This window comes from Athene noctua, chromosome 1 (genome assembly GCF_965140245.1).
Source record: "Athene noctua chromosome 1, bAthNoc1.hap1.1, whole genome shotgun sequence".
NCBI classification, from domain to species: Eukaryota; Metazoa; Chordata; class Aves; order Strigiformes; family Strigidae; genus Athene; species Athene noctua.
The window spans coordinates 135,247,935-135,262,830 of NC_134037.1; the positions used below are offsets into that span (position 1 = coordinate 135,247,935).

At 46.9% G+C, this 14,896-nt stretch overlaps 1 protein-coding gene across 2 annotated transcripts in view; it reads left to right on the forward strand.

Annotated features, from left to right (window-relative positions):
- Positions 1–4,211: 4,211 nt before the first annotated feature.
- IGSF11 (immunoglobulin superfamily member 11) overlaps positions 4,212–14,896 on the forward strand; it is a 109,318-nt gene continuing 98,633 nt past the window's right edge. For both annotated transcript variants that reach the window (XM_074897444.1, XM_074897457.1), the window contains exon 1: positions 4,212–4,427. In XM_074897444.1, the coding sequence (XP_074753545.1) occupies positions 4,355–4,427 (73 nt within the window). In that variant the 5' untranslated portion in view covers positions 4,212–4,354. The remainder of the gene's footprint in view (positions 4,428–14,896) is intronic.

Genomic DNA, 14,896 nt, shown 5'->3' on the forward strand with positions numbered 1-14,896 from the left:
TGGAAGGAGTGCGGAAATTTGGCTGTTATTGGGGGCTGGTTTCACTCCCGAGGTCTTGCTGTGTGGCCAACAAGCAAGGTGAGGTCATTGCTGTGGCAGGGATCAGGTTATCCTGACCAGCACACGGGCAGCGCTTGCCCGAAAGCCTCCGTTGGCAATGCACTGCCCTCACAGTGCCTGTGTTGGACTGCACCTGATTCTGGACAGCGAGGGCAGATGAGACTAAACTAGTAAATACCCACCTCTTCCAGGCCTGAGGCTCCTGCTGATTCCAATATGCAGGCTTCCAAAACCACAAACTTTTGTACTTGGGAGACTATTCCCACACAACCATCCCTGTGGCTGGGAGAAAAATGAATCTCCTGGGATAGATGAGTTGACAGGAGTATTACTTCTGGTTAGTGACATCTGTTTTGTATACACAGGTGTTCAGCAAAATAAATCTAGAGTTTCGTTTTGACTTTTTTTTTAGTGAAAAGGTACGGAGATAGTTAATTGGGTGTATCTCTGAAGGCCTGTCATATTTCTTCTCAGATAGTATTAAAACAGTTCAATCTGCAAACTCTATTTCCTCTGTCAAGAGGAGATAACCAATTCCACAGACTGAAGTTATTAATGATCAACTGAGTGAATTTTATCCATCTCTTTATGTCTTGGAAGGACACTTCACTGAAGCTGATTTTGATCAATTTGTAAGCAATGTCACCTTCAATAAATTCCCATCTGACAATAGTAAACCCAGTAACAAGCTGGGAGACAGCAAAGGTGATGTAAGATTTGGCATCTATTGCAGCTCTTGAACCCAACAGCACCCCACTGTTTTTTGGGGGTTTTTTTAGTCATGTTAAGGGGAAAGAAAAAAACATCGTCCTGGAGAAAAGCCTTCTTTTCAAATTTGATTCGGAAAGATGTTTTTCCCTAAGACATGAGAATTGCATTACTTATCATAATTCTTTCAAAAGAAAAAGCAGATGGGAGTGGTTTCATTTTTCTCTTTCTGTCCTTGCCTAGCCTAGCGTGTAAAGTCTTGGCAAATAACTTGGCCATTCAGTTTAAGGATCTCATGTCTGTTCTTGCAAGCACTGTAACACAACTGAATCCCGCCGTGGTCACCTGCCAGCATCTGATGCTTGGGATATTGCAAACATATCTCCTCTAGCCACGACGTGCTATTCCATTAGTGCTAAGGAAGAGCTAATGACACTTACTGGTGGGAAAACAGACTGCTAGAGCAGCAAACGTGTCTGCTCATAGCTCTAGCATCCAACTGGCTGGAGTGTGCTGCACTCACTGAATACATGGTTGGCGTAAGCCTAATATTTTGGGGAAGGCTCAAGGGCAACTCAAGTAGAAATTCAGAGTTCCAGGAACAATATCTCCTCATCCACGTCCTTTCTGTACAATCTGCAAGCTATTTTTGGAAGTGGTGGTAAAGTGGAGAGGGAGCCAGGGTGAGAGGACTGAATGGTGCATCTGAAAATTATTATTCCCTGTGGCTGCTCCATCCTTCTGGAGCGTGGCCACAGATTGTTCTTGCAATTGCTGCAAGAAGCAGCTAAAGTCACTTGCTGTGTCACTGTGTTATGCAGGTATGACATAGTATCTGCTGTGGTGACCAGATCCTAAAGGCGATCTCCTTTGAACTCCTACCAGTTAGGGTCAGAAGGGAGTCATTGGGGTCCACTCTGGGCAGAAATGCTTTCTCTGACCACCAGACTCTTGAGTCACATTATGCTCACTGCGCTTTTTAGGAAGCACATTAATTCAGCCACTGTACAGGGCGAACTGATCTTTGCAGTTTACCTGCCAGCTTTTGCGCAGCAGGATGCAAGGAACAGTCCAAGGCGAGCTGGGGTGGCATTTGCCAAATGCGGTGTGTCCTTATACTGAAAACCACACTTATTTCCATTAGGTCAAGAGAACTTCCAAGTCTTGGCAGATCAGGAAAGCAGTGCAGCAGTCCTGGGGAGAATAAGCATTTTTTTCTTGTTTTTACTTGTTTTGCCTTTGCATCTTTTCATCCCTGGAAGTTATCTGAAGGAGTAAGGGTAGTGGCAGGCCACTGTGCTCGGCATGCTCTAGGCTCTCTGCCCTTGTCTTTGGTGAAGGAGGTTATGTTTGGCAAGAAACATTCATGGGATTTCAATAGTGAGGAGTGTGGACATACCCATTGCATTCCTCCAGGCAGTCACTGTACACACCCACAGGATGGGGGTCCCCTGGATCTGCTTCTGGTCAATAAGAACATCATGTTCCTCTGTCCTTTTTCTAGACGAAAAATATAGCAGGTCAGCTGAAGGAAAGAGAAGAGGTCTGAGGGAGTCTGAGAAAACTTCAGTCCTCATAATGCTGGAGAATGAGGGAAACAGCTGGTCTATGACTCTCCGTTCAGCTGCTTGAGCCTTTGCCAAGAGCTGGCTTCTTAATGGAGCAAAACTATCTCTTAGCCCTCCTGCCCATGGCAGGGCTGGAGTGGAGGGTGTTTTGCAAGAGCACTAGACCAATGAGACTGTCCCCGTGGTCAGGTTTGATGCCTGAGGACACGCAGCAGGTACCTGACAGAGCTAGAAAGGGACTGGGGCTACATCCATTGAGTCACCATGTAGTGCCTTCTCACCCCATTGTACCACTGCTCATGGAATGAAATCCCAGACCACCGGGGACTCAACAGGAGTTTTGCTGCCTGATAAGAGCAGGTCAACCATTGCACCTCATAAATGGAGTTAGCGTTGTGGGCTTTTTTCTAGAACCAAGAAAATCAGTAAACCTGGACCACTGGGGTGGCACTTTTTACCTAGCCTTCTGGTAGAAGAGTGCCAAAGCTTGATGCTGGGCAATGCTGAGCTTAACTTAGGCTGTTTAGAGCTTAACCAAGGCAGCTAGTTTCCCACTTGCTATTTCCACGCGCACCAACTTCCCTTTTTCATGTTGCTTAAAGTAATTTCAGTTCCTCTATCCCAGACACTTTTTCTTGTCATCTTTCCCTCCCAGGTGCAGCTCCCCGCTCCTCAGTGGTTGTGCAGCCACACCAAGGGTCAGTGCAGCTTTTGAGGCAGCTGAGGAGGCAGAAGGACAGCACAGGCTGGGCACAGGGATGCTCCCAGGGCCTGTGTCTGAGAAGGAGGTAGGGAGAAGCCTCACAAGGTGGATTGGTTGCCTGCAGGATTCAAAGGCTGCATGGCCACGCTTTGGTGGGGAGGAGGCTTTGGGTAGGGGAATGAAGCAATCGTACATTTTGCAGAGTTGTTAGAGGATTTTCCCAGCCAAACTGCTTATTTTCACCAAACAAAACTAACGTGGTCAGGCTTGGACAGGGAGCTGGCTGTGTGCAAGGAGTTGATCTGTGCGAGCTCTCTGCTTGGATCCTTTCCCCGGATGACCACCCTGAATTTGTAAAGGGCTCCTTTCCTCCTTTCCCACCCTCTACGTGAACACCTGATGTCTAGTGTGCTGGATTTTAATTGATTGCCTTTTCTTTCCTTTTTTTTTTTTTTTTCTTTTTTTTTTTTTTTCCTGTGTAGCCTTAAGGACTGAAATTACTGAAGCTTATGACCCTAAATGACACAACTTGTTGGCGATCCTCGTGTTATCTAGTACCGCAGGGCCCCAGCTCCGTGAACCGCCTCACTCTCTTTGCAGTTATTTGGTCTGATTTTTAGGTGTGTTCGCTGGAATAGTGGAGTCAGGCTGGCTCATACCTTTGAACAACGAGCCAGCAATGTTTATGCCGTGCGCTGCAGCACTGCCCGCTCCCAAATAATTTGCTGGGTGCTGCTGCTCTCTTCTTCCATGCAAGCCCTGATGAGGAGAAGCACACACCCCACACCCCCCCCCACACACACCCCCCCACACCCCCCCGCTGCCGTCATGATCCGGAGAAGCTGTGGGGGTGCAATCTCCAGCCTGTGCTGGACCCCGCAACCCCTCAGCCTGGCCCGTGGAGCATCCTTAGGGATGCAGCGGCACCGGGTTGGTGGTGGTGGGGATGGAGGGGAGGGGGGACGGGGGGACGACACACACACGACACCCCGCAATCTGTGGGTGGCCCGCTGAGGGAAGGAGGGTGGTGGGATGCGGCGCTGCGTGCCGGGACGGGACGTGCGGGGGGTGACACCGCCGCAGCCCGGCGGGTTGCGGGGGCTGCTGGGGGCCGCCAGGCAGCGCTCTCGGACCGGCCGCCGCTCCTCGCCGCCCTCCCCGGGCTACCGGGGGCTTTGGGGCACGGCGGAGCCGCGCCGCCAGCGGGCGGTCCCGGGACGGCGGCGGCACCACCACCAGCGGTACCGGCGGTGGTTGAGGGGGAAAAACAGGGCTCGGCGGCCCCCCGCTCTGAGCCCCCCTCGCCCGGCCCGGTATGACGCGGCGGCGCCCCGGAGGCGGCGGGAGGTGGGTGCCGGTAGCTCTGGCCGCGCTCCTGGCCCTGCGAGGTGAGTGCTGCACGGGTGGAGCGGGGCGCGGTACCCCGCGGACGGGGCATCGCCGTGGGGTCGGCGACGGGGATGGGGCGGGCGGGGGGGGCCCCCCCCCCGCCCGCCCCATCCCCGTCGCCGACCCCACGGCGATGCCCCGTCCGCCGAGCGGGTGGGGAAGTTTTGGTTGCGGTCCCGCCGGTGATGCTCGGAAATGCGGCGGCGGGCGAGTGTTTTTGCAGGCAGGGCGTGTGGGGAAGGAGCGCTTGCTCCGCTCGGCTCCTTTTGCTGCCTCCTCTGCACCATCCTTCTTACTCTTTCTTTCTTTTTTTTTTTTTTTTTACCCTTACGGTGCTGTAAAACTTGCTTTAAACTGGGCTTTGCGTCGTGCTTAGTTGCCTGGGCCTAGCCCCTCGGTAAGCAAACCGGGGTGGAAAACTCTGGGCTAACCCTTCAGGCCCTGAGGCAGCAGAGAACTTTCTGCAGATGCAATCAGGCTGCCCGGAGCCCTCCGTGTCCCCCGGAGGTCTTTCCTCAGCCTCCTCCTCCTCCCTACAGGTGCATGGCAGCTCCTTTAGCTCTAAGTGCCTACCCCTGGGAAAGTGGAGAGCCCCAAACCACTCCATCACCTCCCACCCTCAGAAGCCCTTCTGAAATAAGCTGCGTACCCTGGTCCGTGACAGATGCTACTCCCATCACTTAGTGCATTGCTGGAGAGCACCAGGAGGTGCTGCGATAAGGGCAACAGAAGAAACTACAAAGTGCAAAATGTTCAGGCTCATCTGTTGATCAGGTGGCAATGCCTTCTGTCACGTAATGCCAAAATTTAGAGCAGGCCTGCTCGGTTATGTTTTACTGAGGTCTACGAGGTAATTTTCTTAAGGTCTGCTCATGTATGCAGAGTTTCACGAAGTAGTTTTCCAGAGGGCTGCTCGGCACTGAGCAGTGCACAGCTCTCCTGAGCCAGCCAGTCACTGCTGCAAGCAGGAAAACTGGGAAACCTCCTGCAAGTGATCCCTGAGAGAGCAGGAGGAGAGTAAGAAATGATGGGCTCTCTCACAAGGATACCAGAGACGTCTCGGCAAGCTCCGGATGAAGTATCTTCGCAGGTCTGGATCTGTATGGAGTCTGCTGCTTGGGTGGCAGTGCCTGGCACCCAGTGCCCTGCGAAGGGCAGCAGGCCATTCCTCTCTGCCCAGGATCCCCTGAGAAACCAGTCTTGTGATGGACAAAGTGAACTTTTCACAAATGCCTCAGCCCCAAAAACACACTAAGCCCCATCCTCAGCAAACATTTGGGAGTCTCGGTGGCGTGCATTAAATGGAAATTACACCTGCTGACTTCAAAGAGATGAATTATGGAAAAAAAAAAAAAGTTTATTAACATTTAATTGAAAGAAATAATCTCAGCTGTTTCACACTTCATGCTATTTGTTTGCGTTTTGAACTTTTTCCAGTTTGGAAAGTGAGTTCAATGACTTTCAGGTTCTCAACGCCACAAGTTTATGTCTGCAGACATTGCAAAGGTGTAACTGTTTAGAAAGTTACTGTGCCTGCTGCAGTTAGAGGCATATAAGTGATGAAGTGTTTCTGTTATGTAATAGCCCTGCAAAAAACATATAACAATGACCAGATTTAAGGTTAAAATTAAAGGGGCATTTAATTATCTCTTTAGGCAAAAAGATTGTCTCAATATTTAACTTTCTTTTTGTGGTTGAGGGCATGTGGGGACAATAACAATGGAGAAAACTAGGCACAGAAACACACCTTTCCATGAAACACTTATCTGCAATAGTGTAATGCTTTTTCTTGCACTTTTCTTTAAGGCTTAAAGGTTACCTGAACGAACCACCTGTGTCTCAAGCTTAGTTTTTTATATTTTGTCTTGGGAAAAGTCTTTAGAAGACTGTGGCAGATGAAAATAGCTGTGGTACAGAGTTACTTCTGTTTCCCAGTATGGGCATTTATTTGGTGGTTCTTGAATTTGAAAAGAAAACCGTGATAAGGTATAAGGAACAGACATACACTCATGAAAGCTGAACTAAAATTGAGAGGGTTTTTTTCTAAACAGCATTTGCAGGAGATCAGTAAATGTATTTCTGCTCTGGGTTGCCAAGTCTGGTTAGGAAGAGTGATTCTTTCCTTTTTGAGGATTTAGATTGGTTTTGAGAATGGAGGAGAAAAATGATCGGGTCATGTGCAAAGGGATACCTAGATGAAAGGTGAAAGGTTTAAAAGTTACAGGATCAGAAGCTGTAGGAGTCTATATACAGAAGAAATACTTCACACTAAAGAAATGAAGAGTAGTGGGAAAAAAGGTCCTTGGAAGTAATTTTGTCAATCTCACACTTTATGCCTATAATAAAATACAGTGCAGCTTTGTAGTGAAATGTCAATCAAATATTATAGTCCCATTTTCTTATGTTGTTTTGCAATTTGCAGAATAGCAATGATTCTTTTTAACCAGAACTAGATGACTGCTATCTTTGGGCCTGTAATACCCATGCTTAATGCTCTTGGGGCAGGGGCAGCATCTATGTTTTCCCTCTGAAGTATTATGAGAGTAATAACTTTTGTGAAAATATTATTTTTTCAAGCTCCCTAGAGAAGTTTAAGAAAAGATAGCAGGGAATTCTGTTCAGTCCTTTGAAACCAAACCTGTGATTGCAAATCAATCCTGCTAAGTAGCCAGAAATAGTGCACTGCAAATTGTCAAACGTGTTAGAAATCACACACTGGGTACAACTAAACTGTAGAACCAACTTTTTTTTTTTTTTTTTTTTTTTAACTGCACTGTGTTTGCACCCTGTGACATAGTATTGTAACAGGTAAGATGTCAAGGTCTTACAAAGTCTGTTGCAGCTGGATCTTGCAAGATCAGGGTAGGGGTGTGTGTGCGTGCATGCCTGGCAGTGTCACATCAATGCAACAGCTTCTCTGCAACTTTTCAGAAGTTGCTTTTTCCAGTCCTCACCTGAAGTCCTGCCAGTCTGGTGTTATAACAGCTGAAACTGAGAGTTTAAGTTTTGGCCTTGCAGCCCCGTTGTGCACATATCCTTGCAGCCCTGCACCAGGTCCTCGGCCCTAGCAAGAGAGGACTGTGGCAGTCCCTTGCTCTGCTTATGCATTTTTTCTTGGAACAGATTGCCATTTGTGTCAAGCTGTGTGGTTTTGTGACGTGTAGATAAATCATTTTGCTCACAACCTGACCTTGGTCTCCAGTGGTAGGCACAGATGCATTAAATACTTCTTGCGTCTCTGAAGTGGGCATCCTTCCCTTATTTTGGAAACAAATTCTTTATCTCTGTTTCTTCAGCATTGCCTAAAACCCAAATTTCTTTAGTAAGATTCCCCTCTCTGAGGGATCTCAAAGTGCCTGGAGAACACCTATATTTAGCTGCTCAGTAGTAATACAGATATACAGAGGATGGTATAAACAACTCATTAAGAAACTTAGAAATATTTTTTCCTGTCTTCATTGGGAAGATGCATTTTTATTGTTATACCAGTAGTACAGATAGAGAAAGTGAGGCTCAGAGAGGCCTCATGATCCACTGAAGGTCAGCAGATGCTGGTTGTAATCTTGAGTCTCTTGGTCTAAACTGTAACCACAGTAGAAGGCTTAAATTTATGCAGCAGGTTAAGCAATACTGTAATGGTACTCTTCAGGGTGTTCACTACTAAATTGTGGTGAGTCATCTATATTTAGCAGGATGCTACTATCATTGTGCTTTTTAAGTAAAGTGCTTTTAACACAGTTTATTTCAAGGAGAAGTGCATGCATTGAAAGTCTGTTCTTTGTAGTTTTCTCCTTGTGGAGCATTAATGCTGCCTTCCCTTTTGTAAATGTTCAGAGAGAAATTTAGCTCCTGGTTGTTTAACAGACAGTAGTGTAACAAAGAGTTCCCTGGTTATTACTACCTTGTGTTTGCACAGTCATTTATAAACATTAACTAATTGAGAGTCTCCAAACTTTCTTTGTGAGGGCGGTCAGCTTGATTTATAGCACGGAAAACTGAAGTCTACAGAGATTAAATGATTTGCCTGCTCTCCGGTGGGACACCTGCCCAGTCTCTCCTTTAAAGAAGTCACAGTTATAGGGCTCCTAGTCACATGCCACCCCCCTTCTCTCTCAGAAATGTTTCATGTCTTATGCACCAGGCAGAAAGAACAATATTATTAATTATACACAGTGAACTGTTGTGTTTGGGTTTTTTTTCCTTATAAGTTTTCATCTCTTTGGTTTTGGAGGTCACTTGTGTCCATTTTTGTTTCTGGCCCCCCTTTTTTTTTTCAATTGCTTGAGCTCAGCTGAGGACAAATGCTCTATTTCATCAGAATTGAGGAATTTGGCTTCATTCTGAATGGAAATAGAAGTTAAATGCTTTGATGGTTTTGAAAGGAAATTTTTGAGAGAAATTCCATCTTAGGACCACCAATACTGTGTTTCATTGTGGAACTGTATTATTATCGTAATACAAGAAAATACCCTAAGCTTAAAGATATTTTGATGTGAAAAGTCAAAACTTTTAATCCCAAAAATGCTTAACTTGAATGTTTCTCTATTTCTGACAATTCTTCCCTGTTGGTTTGTTGTTTTTTTTTGAAACACAGTTATGATTTTAAAAAACATCCCATGTTCAGTAAGGTTTGGTTTAGTGGAGGTATCTACAGCATAAGCCTTAGTGGTTACTATTTTTTATTTCTACAGTGCATTTAAAAACAACAGTGATAAAAACCAACTTGCAGCAATTGGTGGTATCTCCAAACGGTCTGTATAATTTTTGCACTCGACACATGTATGCAAACACCGCGTACACGTACGTGGCATTGCCCATGTCCTTTCCTTATTCATCGTGCTGTAGAACACTGCACCAAAGGCAGCAGAATATGGCATATGAACTAAGACAAGTTTCTGTTTAAGAAATACAGCCCTGTGTTAATCTTTGTTTCCCTTTCTGGAGCATTTGCTGGTGAAGAACAGGACTAGCGGATCGAGCTCAGTCTCTTATTACTCGTGCATGTGCAGAGCCACAGCTCTCCTCCTGGCAGCACAGCAGCACTTGTGCATTTGCATATCTGCATGAAGTTAATTTCAAGTGTAATTTCAGTATTAGATTGATCAGTTCGCTTACTTAGGGATAAAATCTTGTGCATTTTTCATCATTTTTTTTTCCTCACATCTTCATGAGTCAACCTAACTATGAGAATATGTGGTAGATTGTGTTTCACAAGCATCAGCAGGGGAAACCTGATGTCTGAACTCCACTTGGATACATCTGGGCTTTGGTTTTACTCAAAATGCCAAAGCCAGAAATGTCATTTGGGGAGGGGCGGGGATGACACCCTGTTTACAATGTGTGGTGCATTTCTGCAGTGGCCTAAGCAGCACTGAGTTGGGTCAAACCGCTGGTCTGCAGCAGCGTGGCCAATGCTGGGTGCTTCAGCGGGGGGTACCAAAACCTCTACAGTCAGCAATTGGTACCAAACTTAGAGCAAAGAGGAGTCTGGTGCCATGCAAGTGCTACAGGTTGCCCTAGGAGGAGGTCAGTCTATGTATTTCTCTGGACTTCGAGGTTGGCATAAACCAATTTTCTCGTAATTTCAGGGGGTGTCCACGCTCCGCTTCCTTGCCATAAAATGAACTAAGTCGTATGTATTCCTCCTACCAACACAGAGCAAATAAAATGTCCATCCCCTCGCCGTTCCTCAGGGAAGCCCCCTCTGCTTGCAAAGCAACAGATGTAAAACTTCCCCACTTGCCAGGAGCGAGGTTGAGCCGGAGTAGCCGAGCTCCCTCTTCCAGCCTCATCAGTTATTGGGGGGGGTTGGTGTGCAGCCTCTCTGGGCACCCAGACCTCAACCTCCTGAACGGGGTGGGCTGTGGGTGGGCTCTCCAGGCTCAGCTCTTCTCCTGCCTGGCTTATTAATGGTCAAGTGGGTTGGTACACCCTCTCTGCATGCCCACTGGGGAGATCACTTCTAATCCTTGTTAATTAGAAGTTGGCTAATGCCTAGAAGCATGATAGTGTAGTGCTGCTATGCTTTTTCTTTTTTTTTTTTTTTTACTTTCCTGACATACCTGTGGATGTACCCAGTATCCTTATAAATGCACAGGCCTCTGATTTCTGCTGAGCTCTTGACTTTATGATGGCATGGGCTAATCATTCCTGGTGGTTAATTATGGGCTGTTTTTAGAATAAGCAGAAAAAGTAAAAATAGAAAAGGAAAATCAAATCATAACAGTTTCCTTATGTCTGGTCACATTTCCTGCTTTTCTGTAGTATTGAAATACCTTTTGCCTTTCTCTTAAAAAAAAAAATAAAATCCAAAAATAGGAGCACCTGGTTCACTTCTTTATACCCATTTGATAATTTCTGTCTAACTCCTGTCTGGATAAAACTGTCCCAGTTTTAACTGTGCTTTACCAGTAAGCGTTATCAACTGGTTATGATGAAGCCTTTCTGTTCCTTCTGTATCTTCAGGTATGCCATCCAGAAGTAACCACAGCAATTCCAGCCTGAGGGTGCACTGCTAGTGTTCATAGTGGCATTTTAATACTTCCAGCATCCTTTTCAGCCTCTGCCTTTAGACATTCTAACAGATTGCTTGCTTTTTTGACCACCGTTGTACATTGAACAGATGTTTTCATTGAGCCGTTCACAGTGATACCAAGATATTTTCCTCAAGTGATTACATTTGAATTAGAGCCCCACAGTATATGAGTAGTTCAGATTATTCTCTCAAGTTCTTATTACTGTCTGTTTGGCAATGTTGACTTTCATCTTGCATTATGCTGCCCACTTGCCGAGCTTTGTCAGATCCCTCGGAAGTCTCTCTCAATCTTCTTTTGTCTCAGCCAGCCCAAATCACTGCCAGCTCCCTGTCTTTCTTCCAGATATTAAGGAATAGATTAAACCACCCCAGAGCTTTTAGGAAACCTGGGGGTAATCCCTTGTAATTGGGGCCAGAGCAAGGGCAGGGGGAAAGGGTCTCCTGTGCCTCCAAGTCTGAGCACTGAATGGTGGGGCAGCAGGTCTGGACTCAACCTGAACCTGAGTGGCATGAACCTGACCTGGGGGGGAGGCAAGGGGAGAGGTGTTTCCCACCCCAGACAATCAGGGAATGGGACTGGCACCAAACTGGCATCCTGCCCAGAATGGTTTAGCAGGTGTGCTTTGAAACGACTGAAAATTAATCACTTAGTCCTGTCCTTTCCTTTTCCTTCCAAAAAATTAAGTGGATTGAAGGGCCACAAATTCCTCTGAGCAGAGATCAAGAGGGTTTGTCTCCTGTTGTGTACTTTTAGGGACTTAGGGAATTTGACCGGTTTAACTGATACCTGCTGCAACTTCCAGGTTATCCTGCATCCTCTCTTAGGGAAAGCATTTCTAACTTCAGAAAACACCCAGTTTAGCAAGGGCTTGCATGTCTTTGCTAGCAGCACAGACTCTTGAGAAATGTCATTCTCCTACTCTTTGACACTTCTGTACTTGTCCTTTGAATATATTGAAATGATTGGTTTTTGACTTTTGCAATTTGGCCTTCAATATTATTCTCAGCCCTCCTAGCTACCATCTTGTGAAGCAACTGCTTAGACTGAATGACTTCTTGTTCCTTTTGTTTAACTATACAATGTGCTTTCTTGCTTCTCAGCATTTTTTTGTTCAGGGGCACCGAGTACCTTTTCAGTGAAGATGCTGAGATTGCTTCAGCACACCACAATACAGAATGTAACAACTTTAATTCCCTTGTTTCTGGAGTTAGGCTGTTTTGACTGGTTTTGCTTGTAATCATCTTCTCTGACATTTAAGAGGCATCATGTGAAGTTCTGGTATTGTTTTTTCTCACAGAGATGTTAAATCTGGTTATGTAGCGGTCACCATTACTTTGTGACTCAGGTTGCTCTTTGCATCACTTTGCAGTGTTTTAGCTTCTGAGTACCCTGGGACTGTCTGTTCCAAGCCCTACCTACGCTCTTTAAGACGCTGCAAAATTGTAACCTGCTGTGACACTTGGCTAGTTCCTGCACATGTCGCTGAAGTCACTATTTTTTGCTGTTTTCTTTGACTTTGTTGTTCCTTTGCTTTCACTCCACCCTGCGCAGTAGATATTCCCTTCCTGATCAGGAGGCCATTGGTAAATCCAGGTTGCTGTAGTGAGATGTGGTGTTTAGTTAACTTTTCTCCCTCTTTAGCCTTGGTTGTCTAGATGTGCATTACTCATCTTGCAGTATGATGCCTCTGCCCTTTTGCCCATACTGGATTTCCAGGCAGGGCATTACTCTGTGATGAATTCTGCAGCTGTGGGCCCATGGACTATGAGACAGGTTGAAAACTTTCACCATTGATTAGCATGGTTATTTCATCCGTTTCCTGCACTGTGTAGGGTGGTTATTGCATCATTTTGTATGTAATGGTTCACTGCAGCCTTCAGCATCAAACCTGAAGCACTCCTTGGAGCCTTTTGCTCTAGCTTCACGCCGCCTGCTCCAACTTGTGTTCCTGTGTGGTCTATCAGCATCAGCCACACTCTGTGAAATGTTTGGTTTTGAAGTCATATCTCAGAAAATACAGTCCTGTTTCTTGGTTAAAAGGTCCCTGGGTGCTCCTGCAGAGAGCCTGTGGGTCCCCTCAGCTCCTGTGCATCACTCACTCTGCTGCCTCGCACTGCCTGCAACAGCGAGGGGAGCCTGAAGCTCCCCATGGCCCTTGGGGAAGGGGAGAGAGGGGTGGGTGGCAGACTCTGTTGTTTTAGTGAAGCCCTGCGAGAGAAAGTGCTGAAGGGCTTCTGCAAGCCAGTGCTGGGCTTGTGTGGCCACTGGGCTGCTTCTGTAGTTGAGCATGTGTTAGAACTTCACGGTCTGATGGTGTTTGATGTCTGAACGTCTTCGTTGGTTGTGGAGCTGCTAGGCTGTAAGCCTGCTTGGCTTTCTGGCTTTGTGTCGGGAGATAGTGGCTCAGAGAGGTTGAGAGGACCTTGGCTACTTGGCAGCGTGACAGAATAGCCTCAGTCTGCAGAATTGTCACGTCCTTGGCTTGTCAAGGACAGCGCTTCCTTTTGCCCCTGAAACAGCTGGTGTGCCCTGGGCACCTATTACGGGACTCATCCGCAATCAGCGCCTCCCTCTCCTAAGCTGAAAGTGCCTCGGACGCAGAGTGTAGGCTTGTGTTTCTCAGCTGCATGGAGTTGCAGCAAGGCTGCGTTTTGCTTGTTCTTCAGGGAATGCTCCGTGTTAGTTCTTCAGCAGCTGTTTTTGCATAGTCTCATCTGTTCTTGCTGCTCTTGTCCCTACTCCCAGTGGCTGCTTTTATTTATTTATCTTTTTTTTTTGGTAAGACTGCATTTCAGCTGGCACATTGACAGCAGCTGTCTGTTTATCCACAGAACAGGTACAACACGGGCAGGCTTCCCACACACACACTGGTCCCCATCCTCCAGCCCTCTTGCACTATCCCCCCATTCACCCTCCCTGGAACCTCCAGCTCTGAGCCAGAGGGCTGAAGGTGAGGGGGGACTGCTGCAGGTGAAGCAGGGGGAGCTGAGGCATCCCACTGCCACCGGTTTCTGTTGCATCCTAATTGCAAATAGCCCTTCCAGCGTCAGCAGTTTGTGAAAATAATTGACAGGAGGTGCCGGCGAGGTGCTGAGTCAGAGTGAGGTGTGCTTGCCAAGTCACTGCAGCAGAAGGAGCCCGCTCGCCTCGCGTGGAGGGAAGCCAATGGACGGTGGGTTTCCTAGCTGCCTTTTGGGCCTCTTTCTTTCCTTTTTCTGAGGCTGCAATTCAGCAGCAGTGATGCTATGCATGTAAGGGAGAAATCAGGCGCTGGGGGCTGGGGAGAGCTCTTCTTTTATTTCGGTTGTGAGCACTGGGGATTAGGGCATGCGGGCTCTGATCCCATCTGCTGCTACTGGGTCTCTGCGTTGCTGTTTCCATTCTCTGAGCAAATAGAAGGGGTAAAAAACACACACTGGGGTCAGCAACAAGTGAGTGGCCCTAGTGACAGATTGATGTCTCCTGGGTGAGGAAAAGGAGCATGTGGCACAGTCAACCAGGTGAGGGGAATAACCTAGCAAGCTGAAAAATCTGCAAAATAGAATGACTGAAAAGATGTTTTGTCTTGTCCTTCCCGAGGGTTGCTTTTGCTGCAGTGTCCTACTGTTTGTTTAGGGGTTTGAAATGAGTTGTTTGACATGAAGGAAGGTGAGTGCTTGTCCCATCTGCATCTAGCACCTGATGGACCTCCAGGTCAGGCTCGTGAGAGCTTTGCCATTTACTCCTGACCTTCTTGAGTGTGGCTAGCATCAGTGTTCATACCACAGCTGAATCTGTCCCAGAGATCTGGATCCTTTCCTTTTCCTTGCTCCAGGGTGAACTGGAGGACTTTGTCTTTTCTCCCATTCTGTGGCACAGGATACCATTTTCCTGCCTTGGACAAAACTCAGTAACACACAGTGATCTAAATGTATGTGTGTCTGATGTGTGCT